Source organism: Bufo gargarizans, chromosome 2 (genome assembly GCF_014858855.1).
Source record: "Bufo gargarizans isolate SCDJY-AF-19 chromosome 2, ASM1485885v1, whole genome shotgun sequence".
In the NCBI taxonomy this organism is placed as follows: Eukaryota; Metazoa; Chordata; class Amphibia; order Anura; family Bufonidae; genus Bufo; species Bufo gargarizans.
The window spans coordinates 505,890,138-505,913,376 of NC_058081.1; the positions used below are offsets into that span (position 1 = coordinate 505,890,138).

The 23,239-nt window shown below is 44.0% G+C and overlaps 1 protein-coding gene across 1 annotated transcript in view; it reads left to right on the top strand.

The window, feature by feature from the left end:
• The window catches only part of RIC8B (RIC8 guanine nucleotide exchange factor B), a 63,720-nt gene extending 40,734 nt beyond the window's left edge, over nt 1-22,986 (top strand). Inside the window, exons 5-10 of the mRNA XM_044281275.1 lie at nt 8,168-8,318; nt 12,297-12,392; nt 13,030-13,174; nt 14,640-14,784; nt 16,564-16,683; nt 22,246-22,986. Coding sequence (XP_044137210.1) covers nt 8,168-8,318; nt 12,297-12,392; nt 13,030-13,174; nt 14,640-14,784; nt 16,564-16,683; nt 22,246-22,357 — 769 coding nt within the window. The 3' untranslated portion in view covers nt 22,358-22,986. The remainder of the gene's footprint in view (nt 1-8,167; nt 8,319-12,296; nt 12,393-13,029; nt 13,175-14,639; nt 14,785-16,563; nt 16,684-22,245) is intronic.
• The last annotated feature ends 253 nt before the right edge of the window (nt 22,987-23,239 follow it).

A 23,239-nucleotide genomic window follows, 5' to 3' on the forward strand; every position in this document is an offset into this window, starting at 1 on the left:
TTAATGTAGTCGTCGATCTGTCACTAGGCTCTTCCTTCCTTAAAGAGGACCTTTCACTACTGTAGAAACTGAAAACTAACTAGATCAGTGGGCAGAGCGGCGCCCAGGGGTCCCCCTGCACTTACTAGTATGCCTGGGCGCCGCTCCGTTCGCCCGGTATAGGCTCCGGTGTCTCAGCTCCCTCTGACTGATTTCTTGTAGGAGGCGTGTCCCTTGCTGCAGTGCTGGCCAATCGCAGCGCACAGCTCATAGCCTGGCTTTAAGGTCCAAACGAGCAGTTCTGTGGCGTTCAAGGAGACGAGGTCTCTGAAGACGTTTTTGAAGCCCTTCAGTCTCAGATGCCGTCTGATGGTTATGTGGCTGCAGTCAGCACCAGTAAGGGCCTTAATTTGGGTCGAGGATCGTCCAGTGTCTTGACGGACAGCCAATTGGATCCTCCGGCTCAGTTCTGATGAAATTTTTGTTGGGTCTTCCACTTGACTTTTTTGTTCCATAACCCTCAGGATCATTTAAGAAATTCCAAATGACTGTCTTACTGCGTCCCACCTCAGCAGCGATGGCACGCTGTGAGAGACCCTGCTTATGCAGTTCAACAACCCAACCACGTTCAAAAAGGGAGAGTTATTTTGCCTTTGCCATCACAACGTGTGACTACCTGACAGAAAATGACAATGAATCCACATCTTTGCACAGATTTGGCCTTTTAAAGGCATGTGGTCCTAAAATTTGGATCACTTGAAAAACAGCCTGTTTTAGTTTAATCGTTATTTTCAATTAATTGAATGCTCAAAAAATGTTTTGTCTCACTCTCATTTCTTCTTGTTGCATGTTGAAGCTCTACTTGGAACCTTGTTAAGATCCAACAATGTAAAATATGATTTTTTGCCATTTTTCAAGTGGTCTTAAACTTTTGATCAGTAGATAGAAACGGAACAAACCAGATCCGGCATTAAAATCATCCTAAGTCAATGGGTGCCGGATCCGGGGGGGGGAGGGTTGTTAGTTTTTTTTCATGTTCATGCCATATCCTGTTTGTTCAGTTTTGCAGACAGGACTTAAAAAAAAAAAAAAACGGTCACAAAACGCAACAACGTGGAACTGATGCATCCTGATCAGTTTGCTGCTCATTCACAATGAATGAGGACAAAACTGAACTTGCCCAGTTTTGAGATCCTCTGCTGGATTGAAAACGCTAATGTGAAAGTAGCCTAAATATAATTGCATGGTAAAGTCCAATGTATTACTTTATTATCTTTAGCGTGATACATACACTATATACAGACTGCGACAACCACCCAAATCTGCTTGTAAAATGGTCTTCTAGTGGGGTGGTCCTCTCAAAGAAGAGACATAGTGGTCTGTTGGAGAGGGTTCACACTACATATATAGCCCTGCATTCCCTTCCCTGTGATGCAGGGTAAGCCAACCCTACTGTACATTAGCATATTGCCCCCTCCTCTCATTGCAGGTAGTGGATACATTTTACACCGCCCTTACTGAAGTGGGGAAAAAAAATCTAAACCTATATAAGTCTCAGTTCACATTTCCAATGTCGGAAACTTTGTCCTATTTAATAGAACATTGAGCAGCATTCTACACTATTCTTCCCATGGAAATGACAGAAACCCAACATACCTTTTTATGTGAGACCTCAAGGCACACAACTGTGTTTTGTTATGCGGTCCTCAAACCGCGAATCTGCAAAATACGGATGCAGTCCGTATGATGTCCACATTTATTTTCTTTGGTGAACCTGTTGACTTCACTGGGTCAGTGGTCTGCATTTTGCAGACATGTTCTATCTTTTTGAGGAATGAACATTGAAGTCAATAGGTCCGCAAAAAAATTCTGATGTCACATGGACCATATCCATATATCCTTATGGTCGTGTGCACGAGGCCAAAGTCACTGGGGTTCATCAGGGGCCATTGTAACAGAACCAAAAAACAGGCGTTTTTGGGTGTGAACAGAGCCTTATTTTTTATAGATGTATTCTCCCACTATGCGCTCTGCTAGACATTTTGAGCCATTCAGTGCCTGCATCCCATTTATATTCAGAAATGCGGAGCATCATGTGGTAAACTCCTCTTCATTCCCACACTGAGGTGTCTGAGTGAAACCCCTGCATGGCAGGAGGGGGTGGGGGGCACGTCGAAGTGATTAATGACCACTGGGGAGAGAAAGGAGGAGTAATGTCATTATAGACATACTGACTTAGGAATGCAAGTACTATTGTGCTCCCAGCCCGAGTCACCGGTACCCAGAACATTTTATATACTTTCACAAATAAAACTGACAAAGATCACTATGTGCCCTCGCCAAGAAAACAATTGTTCGTGCACAGCCATGCAAAAAAAATCTCATTTTGTCAGTGGCACGGATGGGTTTCGGTTTGATCTTGTTAGGAAAACCAGAAGAATGGGGGGAATGGGGGCACTAGAATAAACTGTTACAAGTGGGAGCGGTCAAAGATGGCGCCATTGTGTCACTGAATGTAGTGTTAAATGTGTGCCACGTCTGTCATTCTATCCTAATATTGGCAGTGCCACGTCATGTGTCATCACCATAAATCCCTTTTACCTCGAGGCCCTCAGCAAGCTGGTGGTTTTTCTGGGAAAGATTCAGTTGGCTATGCATTACCCTAGCAGCTTCCGGCAGCCATTTTGTGCTATACATGGCCATCCTGACAGACTCCAGTGTTTTTGGCATTCTGTTCTCCCACTAGGAGTTTGCGGCAGATCTGACGGTCCATTTACAACTGTATGGCGTTCAAACCATGCTGTGTGTCCATGAGGCCTAACTGTATTCCATGATATTGATGCTTAAGCAGCAGGGGAGAAGAGTAGTGAGTATCGCTTCTTTGGTTAGTAGCTGCTTGGGTGCTATTATTTTAAAGGTTTTCTGTCACATGAAAAATGGGCATTAAGCTGGCTGACATTATCGGTGTGCTAATGTCAGCTGAACTATATTAGTGCCATATCACTGCCTGAAGCCTTCCCTCACTGCGCCTGCGTCAAATACTGAACGGGACGGCCGCGGATGCGGACAACACATTCCGGTCCCATTGAAGATTAATGGGTCTGCACCTGTTCCACAAAATTGCGGAACAGATGCGGACCCATTTTGCGGACGTGTGAATGGACCCTTAAGTGCACAGGGAAAGGTGCGCTTTTGGGGGGGGGGGGGATATCTTTATTAAAGGGACACTGACAGGCAAATTCAGCATATTGTGTTATATATCTGACATTACAGGTCTTATACAGTCTATTAAAAGCATGTAAGTATCCCCCCTGTCCACCTTCTAAATACCGAAATATAACGTTTTATAACTTGCCTGTCTCCTCACCAATCTGCCCAAGGGGCGGCGTTTCATCTGAAAATGCGCCCAGCCAGCTGCTCCCAACTGCTGTTCTGTAGCCCCGCCCAGCTCATCAATATTCACTTCGCTGGGCGGGGCTACAACTCTCCCCAGTCACGATCCTGCGTATGGTTGATAGAATCCTCATGGCAGCGTCCGTCTAATCCTCTGCGCCTGCGCCCCGCCGTGGTTAGATCGCGCCTGCTGTACACACCCTGCCTGCGTTCCCAGAGGCAGCTGCAGCCTCTGCCTCATGCGCATGCCCCAGGCACTGTTCAAAGCAGCGCTTCAGAGCGCTGCTCACTCACATCTCCAAAGGGGTTAATGATAGTGCGGAGAGTTGTAGCCCCGCCCAGCGAAGTGAATATTGATGAGCTGGGCGGGGCTACAGAACGGCAGTTGGGAGCAACTGGCTGGGCGCATTTTCAGATGAAACGCCGCCCCTTGGGCAGATTGGTGAGGAGACAGGCAAGTTATAAAACTTTATATTTCGGTATTTAGAAGGTGGACAGGGGGGATACTTACATGCTTTTAATAGACTGTATAAGACCTGTAATGTCAGATATATAACACAATATGCTGAATTTGCCTGTCAGTGTCCCTTTAAAAATCCATCAATAAAATATATTACAAAAAGTATTATTAGGGCATCAGGGACATTTTTCCAAAAAGTTAACTCAAAGTTTAGTTACTCCTTAACTTGAAAAAACCCTTTAAGGCATCTTTTCTCGCTGCCTGTAGATGAGTTTCTCTCATATCTTCCTTGTCCCACAGCCCTAAACAACTTTTTAACATTTTTAACTCCCTTCTTCGTCCCCCAGCGCCCCCACCCTCTCATCTCAGCTGAGGACTTTGCCACATACTTTAAACAAAAGATAGTCAACATCAGAGAAAGCTTCAGTGCACAGTCCCCACAGACCCTCTACACAACTGCTCAGTACTCTTCTCCCAACACCCGCTTCTCCACCATTACAGAAGAAAAACTCTCCACTCTACTCTCCAGATCACATCTCACCACCTGTGCACTTGACCAAATCCCATCCCACCTCATCCCTAACCTCACCACAGTGTTTATACCACCCCTAACTCATGTCTTCAACCTATCACTAACCTCTGGTGTCTTCCCCTCTGGTTTTAAACATGCTACCATTACACCCGTCCTCAAAAAGACTTTACTTGACCCATCTTCTTTGTCCAGTTATCGCCCCATATCACTTCTTCCATATGCCTCAACGCTACTTGAGCAACATGTCCATTCTGAACTGTCCTCTCATCTCTCCCTCTGCTTCCTCTCTGACCGGCTACAATCTGGCTTCCGACCCCACCACTCAATTGAGACTGCCCTTACTAAAGTCACCAATGACCTACTAACAGCCACAACCAAAAAACATTACTCTGTCCTCCTTCTCCTTGACCTGTCCTCTGCCTTTGACACTGTCGACCACTCCCTTCTTTTACAAACTCTCTCATCTCTTGGCATCACTGACCTGGCCCTCTCCTTGATCACATCATACCTCACAGGGCGGACATTTAGCATCTTCCACTCTCACACCACCTCCTCGTCTCATTCCCTCTCTGTTGGTGTCCCGCAAGGCTCTGTCCTAGGCCTTCTGCTCTTTTCTATCTACACTCTCGGCCTGGGACAGCTCATAGAGTCCCATGGCTTTCAGTATCAGTTTTATGCTGATGACTCACAAATCTACCTCTCTGGTCCAGACATCACCAGAATCCCACAATGCCTATCTTCAATATCCTCCTTCTTCTCCTCTCGCTTTCTAAAACTTAACATGGATAAAACAGAATTCATCATCTTTCCCCCCCATCTCGCTCAACCCTCCCAACAGACCTATCTATCACGATCAATGACTGCACACTCTTCCCGGTCAACCAAGTCCGCTGCCTTGGAGTGACCTTGGATTCTGCCCTCTCCTTCCGATCGCACATCCAAGCCTCCACCACCTGCCGCCTCCAACTCAAAAACATCTCCCGCATCCACGCTTTCCTCCACTTTGAGTATGCAAAAATGTTTGTACACGCCCTCATCATCTCCGGCCTAGACTACTGCAACATCCTCCTCTGTGGCCTTTCATCTAGCACTCTCACACCCCTCTAATCTGTCCTCAACTCTGCTGCCCGACTAATACACCTATCACCCTATTACTCCTCTGCCTCTCCCCTCTGCCAATCCCTTCACTGGCTCCCCATTGCCCAGCGAATTCAGTTCAAAATACTAACAAATACATACAAGGCTGTCCACAACCTGTCCCCTCCCTACATCTCTGACCTACTTTCTCCTTCTATCACCTCTTCCCACAATCGCCTCCAAGATTTCTCCCGTGCATCCCCCATACTCTGGAACTCGCTACCCCAACATATCAGACCCTCACCTACAGTGGAATCCTTCTAAAGAAACCTAAAAACCCACCTCTTCTGAAAAGCCTACAACCAGTGAACCTGCTGCCTCTATACCGCCACTTTACCCTCTCCTACTGTGTCCTTCTCCCATACCATGTAGATTGTAAGCCCTCACGGGCAGGGCCCTCTCTCCTTTTGTACCAGTTTGTAACTTGCCTTGTTCATGCTTAGTGCAATTGTCTGTATTATGTATGTATACCTCTTCTCATATGTACCGCGCTATGGAATGAATGGCGCTTTAATAATAATTAATAATAATAATAATAATGCTATCTAGTCTGTGGTGGGAGACTGGTAGCCGCACGCAGGCTCCAGATTCTTCCCTCAATAAGCTTCTGTATCTACCACATAATAATTGTTGGTATTCTTGCTAACAGTTAGGCGTCACTTCTGTCTCTGAAATCGCCATCAAGCACTGCCCCCCACATTTTTCGCCAGCTGCTCTGGCATCTTCTGGGGATCGGACAGTGAGGGTCACTGCGCGGCTACCAGTCTCCCACCACAGACTAGATAGCATTATGATATAATAGTGCTGACAAAACACACAGAAACAAAAGAGGCGACACAACCGAGAGTTTTAATTAATACATTTAATGGTCAATGAAGACAATATTAATGATTGAGATTAAAAGCTAAGTTTTATAAGGAAATATAAGACATATGTTAAAAGAAGGCAAACAGTAGTCTGACTAAAGGTAAACATTTACAAACGCAAAAACACAAAATGCAATCGCACACTGCAACCAGCACTCTGCCCTGCCTTTATGCTGGATGTTGAATAAGGCATTGGTGTACATTTTGGCCAAAGCGTAATAAGCCACTCCCCACGTCAAGGTCGCCTTAATGAGTGGTCCCTAACACTAGTTCCTACCTTTTATGGGCCATGACAGCCACACAAAGTCCAGGGAGCGCAGGTACAGCATGCACGCCAAGCACACTCTGCTTTTAACCCCGTCCGGTGCCATTACAGCTTTCATCGGATCCAGGGATGCAAGTACCAACATGCATGCTGAGCCCACTATATACTTCTCCTTGAGCCTAATGGCTACTGGTAGGTGCTATATAAGCAGACTCAGTTTTATACTTACTTTAAAACCAGCCTCCAGGGCAGACTAACTGGTCAGGTGTGCATGGCTGCATGGAGATCGCGACGCCTCCAATATATACTACAAAGAAAAAATATGGGGGATTCAGCCCGCACAACCCCTAGGAGGTGCAGATTGCTATGGCGAAATACAGATACAAACGCATAAACACAAAATGCAATCGCACACTGCAACCAGGCAGGGCAGAGTGCTGGTTGCAGTGTGCGATTGCATTTTGTGTTTTTGCCTTTGTATCTGTATCGTGGCGATCTCCAAGCAGTCATGCACACCTGACCAGTTAGTATGCCCTGGAGGCTGGTTTTAAAGTAAGTATAAAACTGAGTCTGCTTTCATAGGGCCTACCAGTAGCCATTAGGCTCCAGGAGAAGTATATAGTGGGCTCAGCATGCATGTTGGTACTTGCATCCCTGGATCCGATGAAAGCTGTAATGGCACCGGACGGGGTTAAAAGCAGAGTGTGCTTGGCGTGCATGCTGTACCTGCGCTCCCTGGACTTTGTGTGGCTGTCATAACAGGTAGGAACTAGTGTTAGGGACCACTCATGAAGGCGACCTTGACGTGGTGAGTGGCTTATTACGCTTTGGCCAAAATGTACACCAATGCCTTATTCAACATCCAGCATAAAGGCAGGGCAGAGTGCTGGTTTGAATTTGTATTTCGCCATAGCAATCTTCACCTGCTAGGGGTTGTGCGGGCTGAATCCCCCATATTTTTTCTTTAACGGTAAACATTGCCTGTAGTACTCCCTACGCCACTTGGATCTCCGCAAAAGGATCCACTAAGAGCAAATGTACAAAATGACAAACTGCAGTATAGTTATCCTTTGCTCACTCGCCAGCCTTGTGTATTCTCTTCTGATCCTGTAGTTCCTGCTTATTTATTGGGCGTTACGTTTTATTTTAGGATTTAGCAAGTCGTATTTTTTTCTCACTTATTGTATGACTGATTACATTGAGTTTACAGATGCTGGTATATGCATCTGCAGTATTGCACTACATTGCCTCTATAGGTTGTCAGCCAGCTTTATATAGACTGGTATGACATATATCGGCTTGGATATGCAGTTACACTCCCCCTCCCTTCTAATCTCTACTGGTATGGCATTCTGTTCAGGTCTGGACCCTGTGCGGCAATGTATGGATCGGGGGAGATCGCTATATCATGATTAGAGTTGGTTAGCAGTGCTTCTTCTCCAGCTCTAGAAGAGGCATTCCCTACAATGACTATGCCATGCTTCAGTTTATAATTATTGGTCATGGAAATGTATTTTTTTTCCTTATTTCCCCAGCAATACCATCAATCTGTTGAGCAACGTCCCTGTTTCTTGCCTGGATGTCCTCATATGCCCTTCTGGCAAAGAAATGTCTGCCAATAACAATGAGCCAGATATGGAGGCTATCCAACTCATCCTGGATTTCATGGAGAAGAGGATTGACAAGGTATTCGCTCCTGGCCTCATTCACACCAGCATGTTTGCAATCCGCATATGGCCCGGATTTTGTGTACCGGAATCCGCTGCTAATGTTAGGGCTATTCACTTGGGTGTATTATTTCCGTCAGTATTTGAAATCCGCAGCATGTCCGAGTTTTGTGTATATTAGCTTCTAGATATGCCCATTATAGTCTATGGGAGTTCATAAAATGCAGGAGGGAAGGAATACACATGGAAATTTGGATGAATTACTGAAGTATTACTGATAACAATCTTAATAGTATATAATCCGGAATACAGGTGTATTCTAATACCCTCGTGTGAAAGAGGCCTCTACAGTACTGTTTTTTAAAATGACACTTTTTACTAGTCATTGGGGAGTTACTTACTGAAATGACTCTATATGTAATCATTTTTTGTTTCACCCTTACCCCCTCTAACTGCTGGCTATGGACTACATGGGCTCCTGACTACAGATTGCTGTAAATGTGACTAGTTCTGTAGTCAGAGGGTGCTTCTAGTCATCTGCATTTAATTTTCTAAACATGGTTATGCCCACTTAGTCTCCTTTAATATCTATATCATAAAATCCTGCTGTTTTCACACTGGCCACTAAGCCCAATAATAGGCAAAACTTCTTGGTCTGTACGGATCACTTTACTGCAGTTTTCTCCTTATTACAGGTAGGTTTAGAATATCACCTCTGTGTATAGATAAGACAGGATCCACCATTCACAACAGGTGATTGTCAGAGCTTATCTATTCTTTCCTTGTACAATGAGCTCTGCACAGGTCACAGAACATTCCACAGAAAACTCTCCCATAGAAATCAATGCCCTCCTGACCATTGTGTATCTGGCCTATGGGGCTGCCATAAGGCAATTTTCTTAATGCTTAGGCAAAAAGGCCGCCTCCATAATCCTGTTCAGGACATAGAATAAATAAATCTCCAATCAGAAAATAAATACTAATTTAAAGGAAACCTGTCACCATGATTTTGCGCATAGAGCTGGGGACATGGGCTGCTAGATGGCCGCTAGCACATCTGCAATACCCAGTCCCCATAGCTCTCTGCGCTTTTATTGTGTAAAAAAATGTTTTGATTGATATGCAAATGACCTGATATGAGTCCTGTAGCCGGAGAGGAGTCAAGCGGAAAGGAGCCCTGCACCGCCCCGCGTCCTCCGAATCTCCTCCTTGCTGGCTAACGTCACAGAGCTGGAGCGCCGAAATCTCGCGATGCGTGAGCTAGCGCATGCGTAGTTCGTTCCCTGTGTTGATGCCAGTACAGGGAATGAACATGATGCCGACACTGCGCATGCGCTAGCTCACGCATCGCGAGATTTCGGCGCTCCAGCTCTGTGACGTCAGCCAGCAAGGAGGAGATTCGGAGGACGCGGGGCGGTGCTGGGCTCCTTTCCGCTTGACTCCTCTCCGGCTACAGGACTCATATCAGGTCATTTGCATATCAATCAAAACATTTTTTTACACAATAAAAGCGCAGAGAGCTATGGGGACTGGGTATTGCAGATGTGCTAGCGGCCATCTAGCAGCCCATGTCCCCAGCTCTATGCGCAAAATCATGGTGACAGGTTTCCTTTAAAAAAAAAAGCAAACGTATCGCTATTTTTTATCAGAAAAAAATGTTGGTGAACACATTTCCTTTAAACTCTGTGTTCATAGAAACCAATTTTTTAAATAATTGTTAGCTGTTACTTATTTTAGCAGTACTGTAGTATTAAATTAAATACAAACTATTTTCTGTAGCAGTCAGCACAGAGAGATAAAACACCAACAAGGAGAAGCCGTAGGGTTACACAAATTGAGGAATTAGCGCGTGTCGCTAAGCTTAGCACAGCGGGGTGTCTGGGAGCAGCGCTGTGTACGGTAACCTGTGAATCGGTGCTATAGCCACTTCAGCATGAGAAACGATGGGGACTGAGAGGTCGGAGATCCATGATCTTAGAGATATGCAGTCACTTTATAAGCTGGGGATACCCCTTTAAGACCAGGGCTCTACACACGATAAAGGAGCAAACATATTTGCCTTCAAGAACACAGTGCGATATTGCCTCTACTGTAAGACTGTGGAGGCTCATGAAATCTCATATGCTGTCATGATTTTTTGTCATTATTGCAAATAGAAAATATATATATATATAATCAGTATCTCCCAAAAGTTAGAACACCCCTGACATTTTTGTAAATATTTTATTCTATCTTTTCATGGGACCACACTGAAGATCTGACGCTTTGATACAATGTAAAGTAGTCAGTGTACAGCTTGTATAACAGTGTAAATCTGGTGTGCCCTCAACATAACTTGTTCAACATGGCACCTCATGGCAAATAACTCTGAGGATCAGAAAAAACAAACTGTTCCTCTACATAAGGATGGCCTAGACCGGGCATGCTCAACCTGCGGCCCTCCAGCTGTTGCAAAACTACAATTCCCAACATGCCCAAACAGCCACAGCAGGGCATTGTGGGGGATGTAGTTTTACAACAGCTGGAGGGCCGTAGGTTGAGCATGCCTGGCCTAGACTATAAGAAGATTGCCAACACTCTGAAACTGAGCTGCAGCACGCTGGTCAAGACCATACAGCGGTTTAACAACACAGGTTCCACTCAGAACAGGCCTCGCCAAGGTCGACCAAAGAAGTTGAGTGCACATGCTCAGTGTAATATCCAGAGCTTGTCTTTTCATATAGACGTATGAGTGCTGCCAGCATTGCTGCAGAGGTTGAAGGGGTGGGGGGGTCAGCTTGTCAGTGCTCAGACCATACGCCGCACACTGCATCAAATTGGTCTGCATGGCTGTCGTCCCAGAAGGAAGTCTCTTCTAAAGATGATGCACAAGAAAGCCTGCAAACAGTTTGCTGAAGACAAGCAGATTAAGGACATGGATTACTGGATCCATGTCCTGTGGTCTGATGAAACCAAAATAAACGTATTTGGTTCAGATGGTGTCAAGCATGTGTTGCGGCAACCAGGTGAGGAGTACAAAGACAAGTGTGTCAACAGTCAAGCATGGTTGTGGGAGTGTAATGGTTTGGGGCTGCACGAGTGCTGCCAGCAGTGAGGAGCTACAGTTCATAGAGGGAGCCATGAATGGCAACAGGTGACATACTGAAGCAGAGCATGATCCCCTGCCTTTGGAAACTGGGCTGCAGGGCAGTATTCAAACATGATAATGATCACTGCCTTGCTAAAGAAACTGAGGGTAAAGGTGCTGGACTGGCCAAGCATGTCTCCAGACCTAAACCCTATTGAGCATCTGTGGGGCATCCTCAAATTGAAGGTGGTGGAGCGCAGGGTCTCTAACATCCACCAGCTTCGTGATATGGTCATGTAGGCATGGAAGAGGACTCCTGTGGCAATCTGTGAAGCTCTAGTGAACTCCATGCCCAAGAGAGTTAAGGCAGTGCTGGAAAATAATGGTGGCCACACAAAGTATTGACACTTGGTGCTCAATTTGGCCATTTTCACTTAGGGGTGTACTCACTTTTGTTGCCAGCGGTTTAGACATTAATAGCAGTGTGTTGAGTTATTTTGAGGACACACCAAATATACACTGTTATACAAGCTGTACACTGACTACTTTACATTGTATCAAAGTGTTGTCCCATGAAAATATATAATAACATTTTTACTGAAATGTGAGGGGTGTACTCAATTTTGTGAGATACTGTATATCACACATGATTTAGTGCTGCATTCTCATAAGAGATCCCTTTGGAAAATGACATGTCACTATGGAGCCCTGGCCTAAAATGTGAAGATTTGGGAATGTGCAATAGCGTGTATATTTGTAGGGCTATCCTACTGTTTATTCTTATGGTGTAATTGATGGTTTAGTCTGGTGCCGGGGACCCTGTGTCTGACTATAGTTTATCACTGCATTGCTGGATTTAATTTTATTTCCTGTTTATACACAGTCTGGTTAGCATCACACAGTCTTCTCCTTCTTTCCATCTTATCTCAGGGATGCAGCTATAGAGAAGGCCTTACCCCTGTCCTCAGCTTACTCACAGAATGTTCCAGAACACACAGACCCATCCGGAAATACATCAAAGCGGAGGTAACGTCTGTATGCTAAACCATATGATAGAAAGTGCAGGAAACCTGTATTCTGGGACTGATGCTTCAAATTGTGGCCTTTTGATGTTCTGCTTATTACCTCTTCTAATCTGTTATTTGCTGTGCCAACACACCCTAAATTCTGACCCCTAATCCCACTCTGATCCTCACCTTGCCACCTCATCAGTGTCCGTTGTCCAGTGTCACAAGGCCAACACAACCTGAATTCTGACCCTCAACCCCCCTCCAATTCTCATCTTGCCACCTTATCACTGTCCACTTCTAGTCCAACGAAGGTGGGCATTGACAGACTGGAATTCTGGAAGTGGGAAGTCATCAACAACACTAGGGCTTAGAAGTAATGTACTACAGGCTTGTCACCCATTATACCTGCTATACCTGTTGATGGGCAACACTCTTTATCTGTTTGAGTACTTAGAAGTCTTAGGTGATGGTGGCACAACATGAATATGGCACAGTCACAGCATTACTGTTTGTAACCAGCAGGGGTCTTTCTGGAGTGTTATGATTCTGTACTGCTGTGGTACTCGTTCCAGTACTATACGACTACCATCATGTGTGAACGCAGATTTGTGAAGGAATCCTTTAGAAGACCTATTTTTTTTCACTTCCTTTAGGTTCTCCCACCACTGAGGGATGTCTCAAACCGGCCAGAAGTGGGGACAACCGTAAGAAACAAACTGGTGCGATTGATGACCCATGTGGATTTAGGGGTCAAGCAAATTGCTGCTGAATTTCTATTTGTTCTGTGCAAAGAAAGAGGTAATTGACCTATGCAGACCTTATTGTTTAGTGGCTAAGAGGCCCTTCTTTTTACAGAAAGTTCAGACATTCCAATATAATGTCTATGGGTACTGGCCAATGGGGATAGAAGAAAAAAATTCCATACGTGTTAGTGGGGCATCTGGACAGATAGAGGTCATGTAAATGAACATTTGCCATGAGCTATGACATTTCAGTGACCAGCTTAAAGGGACTGTCTTTCAAGAGAGAACCCCTTTAAAAAGGATCTGTCACTTTTTCTGGCATGTCAGTGAATATTCATATTACACATGAAATAATTCTGGAGCATATTTTCTCTTAACCCTGTGTTTTGCCGTTCCTCTGTTATTCATCACAGAAATTTATGACCCCTGGGTATTACCAGTTGGGGGGGTGTCCCTGCACACTGTCCAATCAGTGCCGGACCGTGTAGCTGGCCATTTGGTCTTGCTTCCACTAAAACTAATTTTGCCTGGGGAAACCTTAGCCATCTGAGCTGCTGCGAAGCAGATGTAGTATTACGTGAAAGTAAAGCCATTACTACAGCCTTGTCTACTATTCCTTTCCATTGCATGTTACCGATGAGAGGGATGACTGTACATTAAAGGGGTTCTGCACTTTGTTTAAACTGATGATCTATCCTCTGGATAGATCATCAGCATCTGACCGGCGGGGGTCCGACACCCGGGACCCCCGCCGATCAGCTGTTTCAGAAGGCAGCCGCGTTCCAGGAGCGCCATGGCCTTCTCACTGTTTACCGCTGGCCCAGTGACGTCAAGACTAGTATCAACAGGCCTGGGCGGGGCTAAGCTCCATTCAAGTGAACAGAGCTTAGCTGCGCCCAGGCCAATTGATACTAGTCGTGATGTCACTGGGCCAGCGGTGAACAGTGAGAAGGCTGCAGCGCTACTGGAGCACCGCTGCCTTCTCAAACAGACAAAATCTGTTGACAATAAAAATTTAGAAAATTTCAGATGGGCGGCGTCCTACTCTCCACACAAGAGACTGCGTTCTTTTCGGTGTTCACAGTCTAGATTGCAGCAGTAGTGCAGTGTACAGTAATTACAGCCATTCTGCCCTTTCGCTTGAAAGGGAGAGGAAACTGTAATTACACTGCACTACCTCTACAGTGTAGACACCATGCAGGTAAACGTTAAAGAGGACGCAGCTCTCGCACGAGTCGCCTCTTCAAACAGCTGATTGGCGGGTGTGCTGGGAATTGGACCCCTGCCGAACTGATATTGATGACCTGCCCTGAGGAGAGGCCATTAGTATTGTGACACTGCACAACCCCTTTAAGTTTTCCTGTGTCCCAAACTACCAGCAAGGCAGCAAGGACCCCAGTTCTCTGTTTACTGATCTCCTGTGACTTGGCCAGGAGTGGGTTATGTATTGTGTCTCTTGTAAAGTCTTAGCTTTTTGGGTGGTATAAGTATTTTATTACTGACTGTGATTATCCTGGCAGTGGATAACCTGCTGAAATATACGGGCTATGGAAATGCTGCTGGGCTTCTTGCTGCGAGAGGTCTCCTGGCCGGTGGGAGAGGCGATCGCTGGTATTCTGATGATGAGGATACAGACACTGAGGAATATATAAAGGCAAAACCAAAGTAAGAATATCTAATCTAGTCTATCTGTCTATCTACAGTGGATATATAAAGTCTACACACCCCTGTTAAAATGTCAGGTTTCTGTGACAAAATTAGACAAAGATAAATCATTTCAGAACTTTTTCCATCTTTAATGTGACCTATAAACTGTACAACTCAATTGAAAAACAAACTGAAATATTTTAGTTAGAGGGAAGAAAAAATCTAAACATAATATGGTTGCATAAGTGTTCACACCCCTAAGCTAATACTTTGTTGATCACCTTTTGATTTTATTACAGCACTCTCAGTCTTTTTGGGTATGAGTCTATCAGCATGGCACATTTTGACTTGACAAGATTTGCCCACTGTTCTTTGCAAAAACACTCCAAACGCCCCTATGTCAAGATCCCAGAATCCTACTCCACACTGATGAGGGGCAGCACCCCGAAACAGCTGTCTGTAGTAGGATAACTGGCTTAGGTCTTCCCCATCACATCCTTAAAGCTTGTAAAAGAGCGGGATCTTGACATAGGGGCCACTTAATATGGTGGATTTGGTGATCTCTGTAATGGGGACACCCCTTTGCTCGGTTTTCCTTCCTTTGAGAGATATCTGGCTTTCACTATGTTGAAGACCCATAACTGGGGCTCCACAACTATTTTGCATATTACTGTTTCCCAGGGAGCTTTGCACTTTGGATTGCTGTGTCGAGACTCTTAAATGAGGCTCCACCGAGTTTTCTGTAGCTGGTCTCCCTAAGATCAGCCATTGTTTTGTTTGAGTATATCTTGAGCATAGTTGTGAGCGTGTTGGGCGTAGCCATAGCAGGATTCCAAACATCTGACAGACATGACTTGCAATACCAGAGGCAGTCTTTGGACAAGAGTGGTGCTATTTCAGATGTGATATATAATTTGACACAGCTTGGGAACCTCTGGGGTATTTCACCCAGCAGCAGGTTACAATAGAAGGGAAGCTCAACCAGCACTTAGTGGTGAGTGACATTGTGGGGCATTGCTTAATCTTCTTGGCACAGATGAGACACGTCCTCTTAGGCTAGTTTCACACTAGCATTCGTGAGATCCTGCAGGCTGTTCAGGCAAATATGCAGAGAATTGGTAAGACAAATACTTTGTCTCGCCGATTCTCGCCATATTCGTGGGTTGCAGCACGATCTCCGCTGCTCCCCATTATAAATAATTTGGCCGGACAGCATCCATGTATCGTCTGGCAATGCCAGATGCAGGGAGTAACTTATGAGCACTATTGTGAAACTAGCCTAAGGGTGGGTTCACACTAGCGTTATGGAGTCTGTTATGGCTTTCCGTTATAATAGGGTTATAACGGAACATAACGGAATCCATAGGATGGAATGCAAAACGGAAGACTTTAAGAGGCATTCCGTTTTGCTCCGTCCTAATAGAAGTCTATGGGAAAACATAACTGATCCGTCTGGGTCCCGTTATGCAAGACGGAAAATAAAGTCCTGTCCAAAGGCGTCCGTTTTGCATTCCGTCATAATGCTATGGGCAGCAAAACGGATCCGCCCTTCCGTCTTATGGATTCCGTTATGTTCCAATATAACCCTGTTATAACGGAAAGCCATAATGGACTCCATAACGCTAGTGTGAACCCACCCTTAACATGCCATTTTATATTTTATTCATAAAGAAAAAAAAAAAAAATATATATATATATATATATATATAAAACTCCTTTAGGACAGGTAATTTTTAATGTTAATATTAGCCTATGAAAAAGTGAAATATAATATTAATGCCCATCTCTGTCTTTCAGCATAAATCTGATAACGGGTCATGTGGAAGAACCATTGCCAAATCCTGTGGATGAAATGACAGAGGAGCAGAAGGAATATGAGGCAATGAAACTCGTCAACATGTTTGACAAACTTTCCAGGTACTAAGGCCACATAGAGCTTGTATCATATTATCAGTCCAGTTATAACCCATTAAAAAAAACACTCAAGGATTTTTTTTCTTTGCCTCTATAGTGCAGAATAGGCTTTTATTAAAGAAAAGGATAGAGGCTGTTGTGTATGCCTTATCTATACCTGTTTTATGTTATGTCTAATTTGTAGGTTGGCAGCCATCTTGATTCCTTCTCCCTCAGATAGGATTTTCCTAATTAATCGTACATTTCCCATCATACCTGAATTTGCAGAGACAGAGGGAAGATTCTTACCACACTGCGCTGCTCTATGCACTCCGAGGGCAGCCATGACAGATTAGTCACACAGCTGCTATCCCCTCACACTGCTGTCTCTCCATGTATTTCTTTGTCATGCAGCTTCATCCTGTCTCCCATCTATACCCAGTCAACTCTCTCTCCCCTGTCAGCTCTCCGTGCAGGAGGTAGAAGACCATTGTGAAGGCACATCTAATAGAACTGCACTGGAGAGTCAGCACATACAGATAGTACAGACAGACAGTGTGTCAGGAGGTTTAAAAAACTGCAGCTAATCCTTGTATACACTACTATATATCTGCACTCCTGTTACTTCAGATAGGGGAGATGTTATATCTTCAAAAGAATAAGGGATATACAGAGGAGCGGTACAGGTGGTGAGGTAGTAATATATGTAAAAAAAATATATAAAAATGGAGTGCTTCTTTAAAGGAGTATTTCCATCTTGTAAAGTGATAGCATTTCACTTGGATATGCCATCATTTTGCTTGGTGGGTGGACTGACCTCTGAAACCCTTACTGATCCTGTGAATATAAGCGCTGATTTTGAGTTGTGTCTAAGTTTCCCCTACACAGCTTCACTCCTGGCCAACCAGCTGTGCGGGGAACTGCAGATGAGGGCATAAAAGTAGGGCATTTAAGTAGAAGCATGCAATGGTGATTTCCTCATCTCAAGCAATTTATTAAAACAACAACATTGGTGGGTATACCCCCACAAAAAACTGTCAATGTCTCAATAACTTGTCATGTGGCCTTGAGCATCAATTACATCTTGACAACGACTTCTCATGCTGTTGACTCTTCTTAAATGGCGGCCCTCAGGTCATTGAGGTTGCAGAGGCTTACTATCCTCTACACTGCGATTCAGCTGATACCATAGGTTATTAATGATATTCGGGTCTGGAGAAAGGGCACGCCACTCCATTTGAGGTACCCCAGTCTCCAGCAGCCGTTCCCTAATGATGTGACCCCTGTTGTCCATGAAGATGATATTAGGCCTGTGTTGTTCATACAGAGGCACAATGACTAGATTAATGATGTTATTCAAGTAGTATGGGCTTGTCACTGTACCATTCACAAAATGTAGGGAAGTTCTGTATTGTTTAGACACACCTGGCCACACTAACACCACCACCACCGATGGCAAACTGTGGCTGTTGCATAGTGCTCTCCTTGACGTCTCCAACATTGTTGGCGGCCATCATTTCTGCTCAGCATGAATCGACTTTCATCAGTGAACAGCACTGAGGCCCACTGGTACATCGTCCAGAGTAGAAGCTCCCTGGCCTATGCAAAACGATGACGCCTGTGGTCAGGTACCCTTGCAGGTTGTCTACGCTGATGTAAACGGTTTTGAATGGTCTGACGTGACACTTGGGTGTCTCTCACCGCCTTTAAATTTGCCTATAGATGTGTGGCATTCATCATCCGGTTTTGCAGGGCATTGTTCACAATGAAGAGGTCATCAGTGTGGGATGTGGCCAAAGGATGTCTACTTCTATACCTTTATGTGACTCTACCAATCTCTGTATGTCTGTTGTAACCTGCTGATGACACTCTAAGTTCAGCGGGCACTTCCGTCTGAGAACATCCTGCTTGAAGCCTCGCTATGACGAGGTACTGTTGATCAATTGTTTGGTGTCGTCTTGGTCTCATGATGTCAGAATGTGGACAGCATGATGAGGAGGACTGTTTAAATACCAATTCTAATTGAACCAGGAAATGTATTGGGCGATTCATGGATCAAACACCGGATGTGAATTTTGCCGTTAAGCTCCTTGTTAGAGAACAGCAAGTTGTGCAAAAAGTACTAAAACGTTGAACAGTTGGACATGTGCATTTAAAAGTTTAGAGAAGGTCACATTAAGTTCACCTGTAAAGGTTAGAGTGCATTTTAGGTCCATCCTGAAATTTCACCTAACTGTTAACATCCCTAACTCTTTGTGAGTAGTGTATGAATTAAAATAGGCGGCAATATCCAACATAGTTCATGGACAGGTTTAGTGCTGTTTCTAGGGGATAAAAAAACAGATCTATTGTTCTAATCTTGGACATCCCCTTTAAATCTGCCAGAAACTGGACTCATAACTCCCAAAGTGTGAAAGGGCATTTTAGACATATTCCCATCCACTAGCACTGCAGGGGCAACCCCCCTATGTGATTGACCCTGGCCTGATTGGAGTCTTCTCTATTTTGGATGGTTCATCATTCATTTAATATTTTTATAACATTTACTGTCCGTTTAACAAATGGCAAATTGGTGCTTTAAAGGCTGTTATATTGCATATTTTCCTCAGATTATGCTCTTCCCCATTTACCCTTATAGTTTTAATAAGTGAGCTGTTTTGAATGCAGCGCTTTATGTATATCACAATGGCTTCTTAGTTAAGGCTTCGTGCTGCCAGCCAACCTTTTGTTGGTAATGGAATCCTACAGTGGAAGAATCGGGTCCAATTATCGCCGAGTTCTGTAATACATTCAGTAAAGCAGCAAGGATATAAGCGGCCTGTGCGGGCCTGCTCATTAAAGAGACGTAATTACAGGCTAATTGTTAAGGCCGTGCTGTTGTCACTCCTTGCGCTCTTTGTAGCTAGTGACAAAACAAAATCATGTCATAGAAAGGGAATAGAAAGTATTGTTGGTATTTAGACTTCAATTAACACCAAATATTAATAGGGAGGGAGCGCCATATTGTGAAATAAGAGCTCCAGGTTCTGAATGGCTCTTGGTTCGCTCAGACAGTCATTAATGGTGTATGGGAAGAAGCATGCTTTGGTGTCTTTGTGACTGTCGGGATGAAAGGTCGTAGATGAAAAACAGTGATTTCTCAGGTACGTTTCTAATTAAACATGTGGGTGAAAGGACTTCTCCTCTTAGGAGACCTGGAAGCTAGTGAAGGAATGTTACTCGGACAGACCTGTGTTGGAGATGAGACTTTAGCAGTTACGTAACATTTTTGCAGAACTCTTTATAAATTGTTCCTGCTATCCATTTCCCTGCTTCTCTGCTCATTAAAAGTGTTCTGTGCTTTGGGCAGTGTCTACTTGTTAGCAGGTTCCTTTAATGATGAGCAGATTACAAGTTGTCCCCCTGCTGGAACCATCAGTAATCATCTGTGATCAGTGCAGATGACCTGAGAGTAGGTTGTCTATTTTCCTGAAGCACCACCACAGGGGAAATTAAGAATTAAACATTGCTCCTTCAAAGCGGTGGGTTGTCTTTGCAAGGCAGGAAAGAGAAGGCCTCCAGAGTGAGTGGCGCTCTTTTTAACCGCTCTCCAATTTAATTCAGAGATCAGGATGCTAAACAGGGTCCACCCTTTTATTAACTCAGAATTCCCTAATAGGATGTATGAAAATGGGTTTTCTAAACAGGACATTGCTTTTAAGATATGCCACCAGATAGGTGTGCCTGCTCTGCTACATTGGCTAAATCTTAGATAAGTGCCATATGTCTAAGCCAGTTGTTGTCTAATTCTGTTCCTAGAGTAGAAATTTAGCAATATCTCATCTTATTAAGAGTTATTTAGGGGGTACAAGGGGGGCGTGAGTTTCTTAAATGCAAGTTAAGAAGTTGGAATAATTTCTAATAAGCATATGGGGTGGTCCTCTATGTAGACATAGATAACATGCTGCATAAGAAGGAGCTTGCCAGACTAGTTAGCATACATTAAATTCATGTGACTGTATACAGTCAGCTCATTGGCTCCCCTAGTGGTAGCTGAAAGCAGCCAAAGTTGTATTATCTAAAGAGAAGTAGGATCAGTCCTATTCTGCTGATTGAAATGATTCATGTGTAGTGATGAGCGAACTTCGTGTTTTGAAGTTCAGCGTTCGGGTTTTCTGGCAATTCAGTTATGGATTCTGTTACACCGGACTAGAACCGCACCACAGAAGCCTTTAAGGGGCATTCCATTTTGCATTCTGTCATAATAGAAGTCTATGGGCGGCATAACGGATTCATCCGGTTTCTGTTATGCAGGACAGGGCGCCGTTAAATTGGTTGTCCAGTTGGTGCTTTGCCGTTCTACTGACTGCTGTGAGGTTGTGATGGTTGTAAATCACAATTCCATTCTTTATAGGAACACTCCAGACAAAACTGATACGCAGTATTATGCCTAGTGGAAGTCCTGAGGGGCGGGACATGGCTGATTCTCGCTTTTGTCCTCTCTGAATCTGTGTCATGCCCTGCCCTGCCCCTGAGGCTCAGCACTAGACATAAGTGTTTTACTTGTTGTGTTACTTTGAAGAGGTAGGGGGGCAGCTTTTTAGTAAATACCCTATACCTATTCTTCCACCACACATACCAAGAGGTATGCCTCAGACCTGCTCTACTAAGAGCAGAGCCCCATTTTATAGAGTAGGCTCTTTCCAGGGCACACACCCTGGTCCTACAGCTCTTTCCCTGATCCCTAATAGATTATGTAGGATGGGTTGCAGTTTTCTAATGTATACGTCATCCCAATTCTGCCTATTCGGGGCACAGTTTTATGAACCTCTTTGTAGCGGCATCAAGTCCATGACCACTGTAGAAACATGTCTTATCTTGTACATGCAGGCTGTTCCCGTTGTCCCGGACACATCTTGGTACAGCCTGAAGTTTTTGGTTGATGGCATAAAGTTGAAAATTAATTTCCTGCACTTCTTTATTAGCTTTAAATCAATATTTAATGATTCCTAAATGTGGCAGTGCCTTGCAGGGCAGATATAATTGGATTAATGTTGGAGAGCCGTCGGGAACTTTAAAAGGATTAAACTGATTGTCAGCTCTGTAATTAAACCTGCACAGACAAAAGGTTGCCTAATTCCTAGTGAATCGACTGGGTTTCAAGCACCACTAGAGGATGTGCCTGCAGAATGTTCCTACTAACTACCAACCCATTTCCCCCCCTATTCTTCTTCAACGATTACATTGAAAACACATCAAGTCACCTATTTAATTGGCTCAGAGCCTGGTGCAGAACTGGTGCTGGGTCCGGGGCAAGTTATTTATTTCTATATTTAAAAAAAGATTTAAAAAAATAACAGACAAAAGACACTGCTGATACAGCCCTTGTCTTGTCCGCTACTCATTAAGCATCGGCTTCAGCGCCTTGCCTTTAATTGGACAGCCACAACTATGCCCAAGCGGCGCCCATTCTTCCTCCAGTCATTGTGGTCCTTTATTTGCTAAACATTACGGTCTGACAGTTTTTCTGTCGCTTTGGTCTATGGAAGATGCAGCGTCCATGTTATTATCTAGTACTGAATAGATCTTTTTAACTTTGTCTTTCAGAGAAGATATTATTAAACCGATGGGAGTGAAACCTGATGGGACGATGGCTCCGCTGGAAGAAGCCGTACGCTATACACAGATTGCCGAGGCAGACAGTTCAGATTCAGACTAGACCTTTGCCTGCTGGTTTTTTTTTTTTGTTTTTTTTTTTTCTTACAGTGAGAGATTGCTATTTATACTCTTGATATGTCCAAATTAAAAAAAAATATTAAATTATGATTGTTACAGTCCAGCAGCCCTGGAAAAAAAAAAGTCCTTAAAAGGCTATGACCACCTTTTGGGGGCAATTATTTTGAGATTTCATTTTACTCATTTTGGGCTAATAGTCATTTTTCAGTTGGCCTTTGTAAAAAACTTTGCTTGTTTATCGGTGGCACATACAGGACGATTATTGGTGCGTCTAAATCCACTTTTAACACTTTATAGACACTTATTATGTCATATTCCTATCAGTAAGTTAAGCATTCATTATAGCTCAATTCTTATGAGTCAAGAGATCAGAGATAAGTAGCTGTCAACAGTATAAACAGAGCCCAGCACTAGAGAATCTCAAAGTTGTACAGAGAAAGGGGATAAAAATTTTAAAGACAAATTGAAAAAAAAAAAAAATTTGTTCAAAATGAGTACAATGCAATAATAAAAAAAATGCCCTTAAAAGGTGTTCATAGCCTTTAAGTTTCTCTTTTCTCAAGTTCTACTCACTACGGTTATAGCCACCAATAAAGCTCTTATAGTGGTCAACCAATTTGCCCAGAATTTTCTATGAAAAATCTGTCCAGTTATCCAGTGTTCCACTGCCTGCTTGGAAGAAAGGCAGATTTGCCATTTAGGATCCTAGGGAAGATGGGTGACAATCCTTTTGGAAAGATTATTATTAGCCGTTTTGACAGTAAGAGTTCTTTTGGTGTGGATTTTGCTTGAAAACCAGCTAAAAACAAACAAATACACTCATGCGAATGGGCCCTTAAGGAGGTTAAAAGGAAAATTCTAGGTA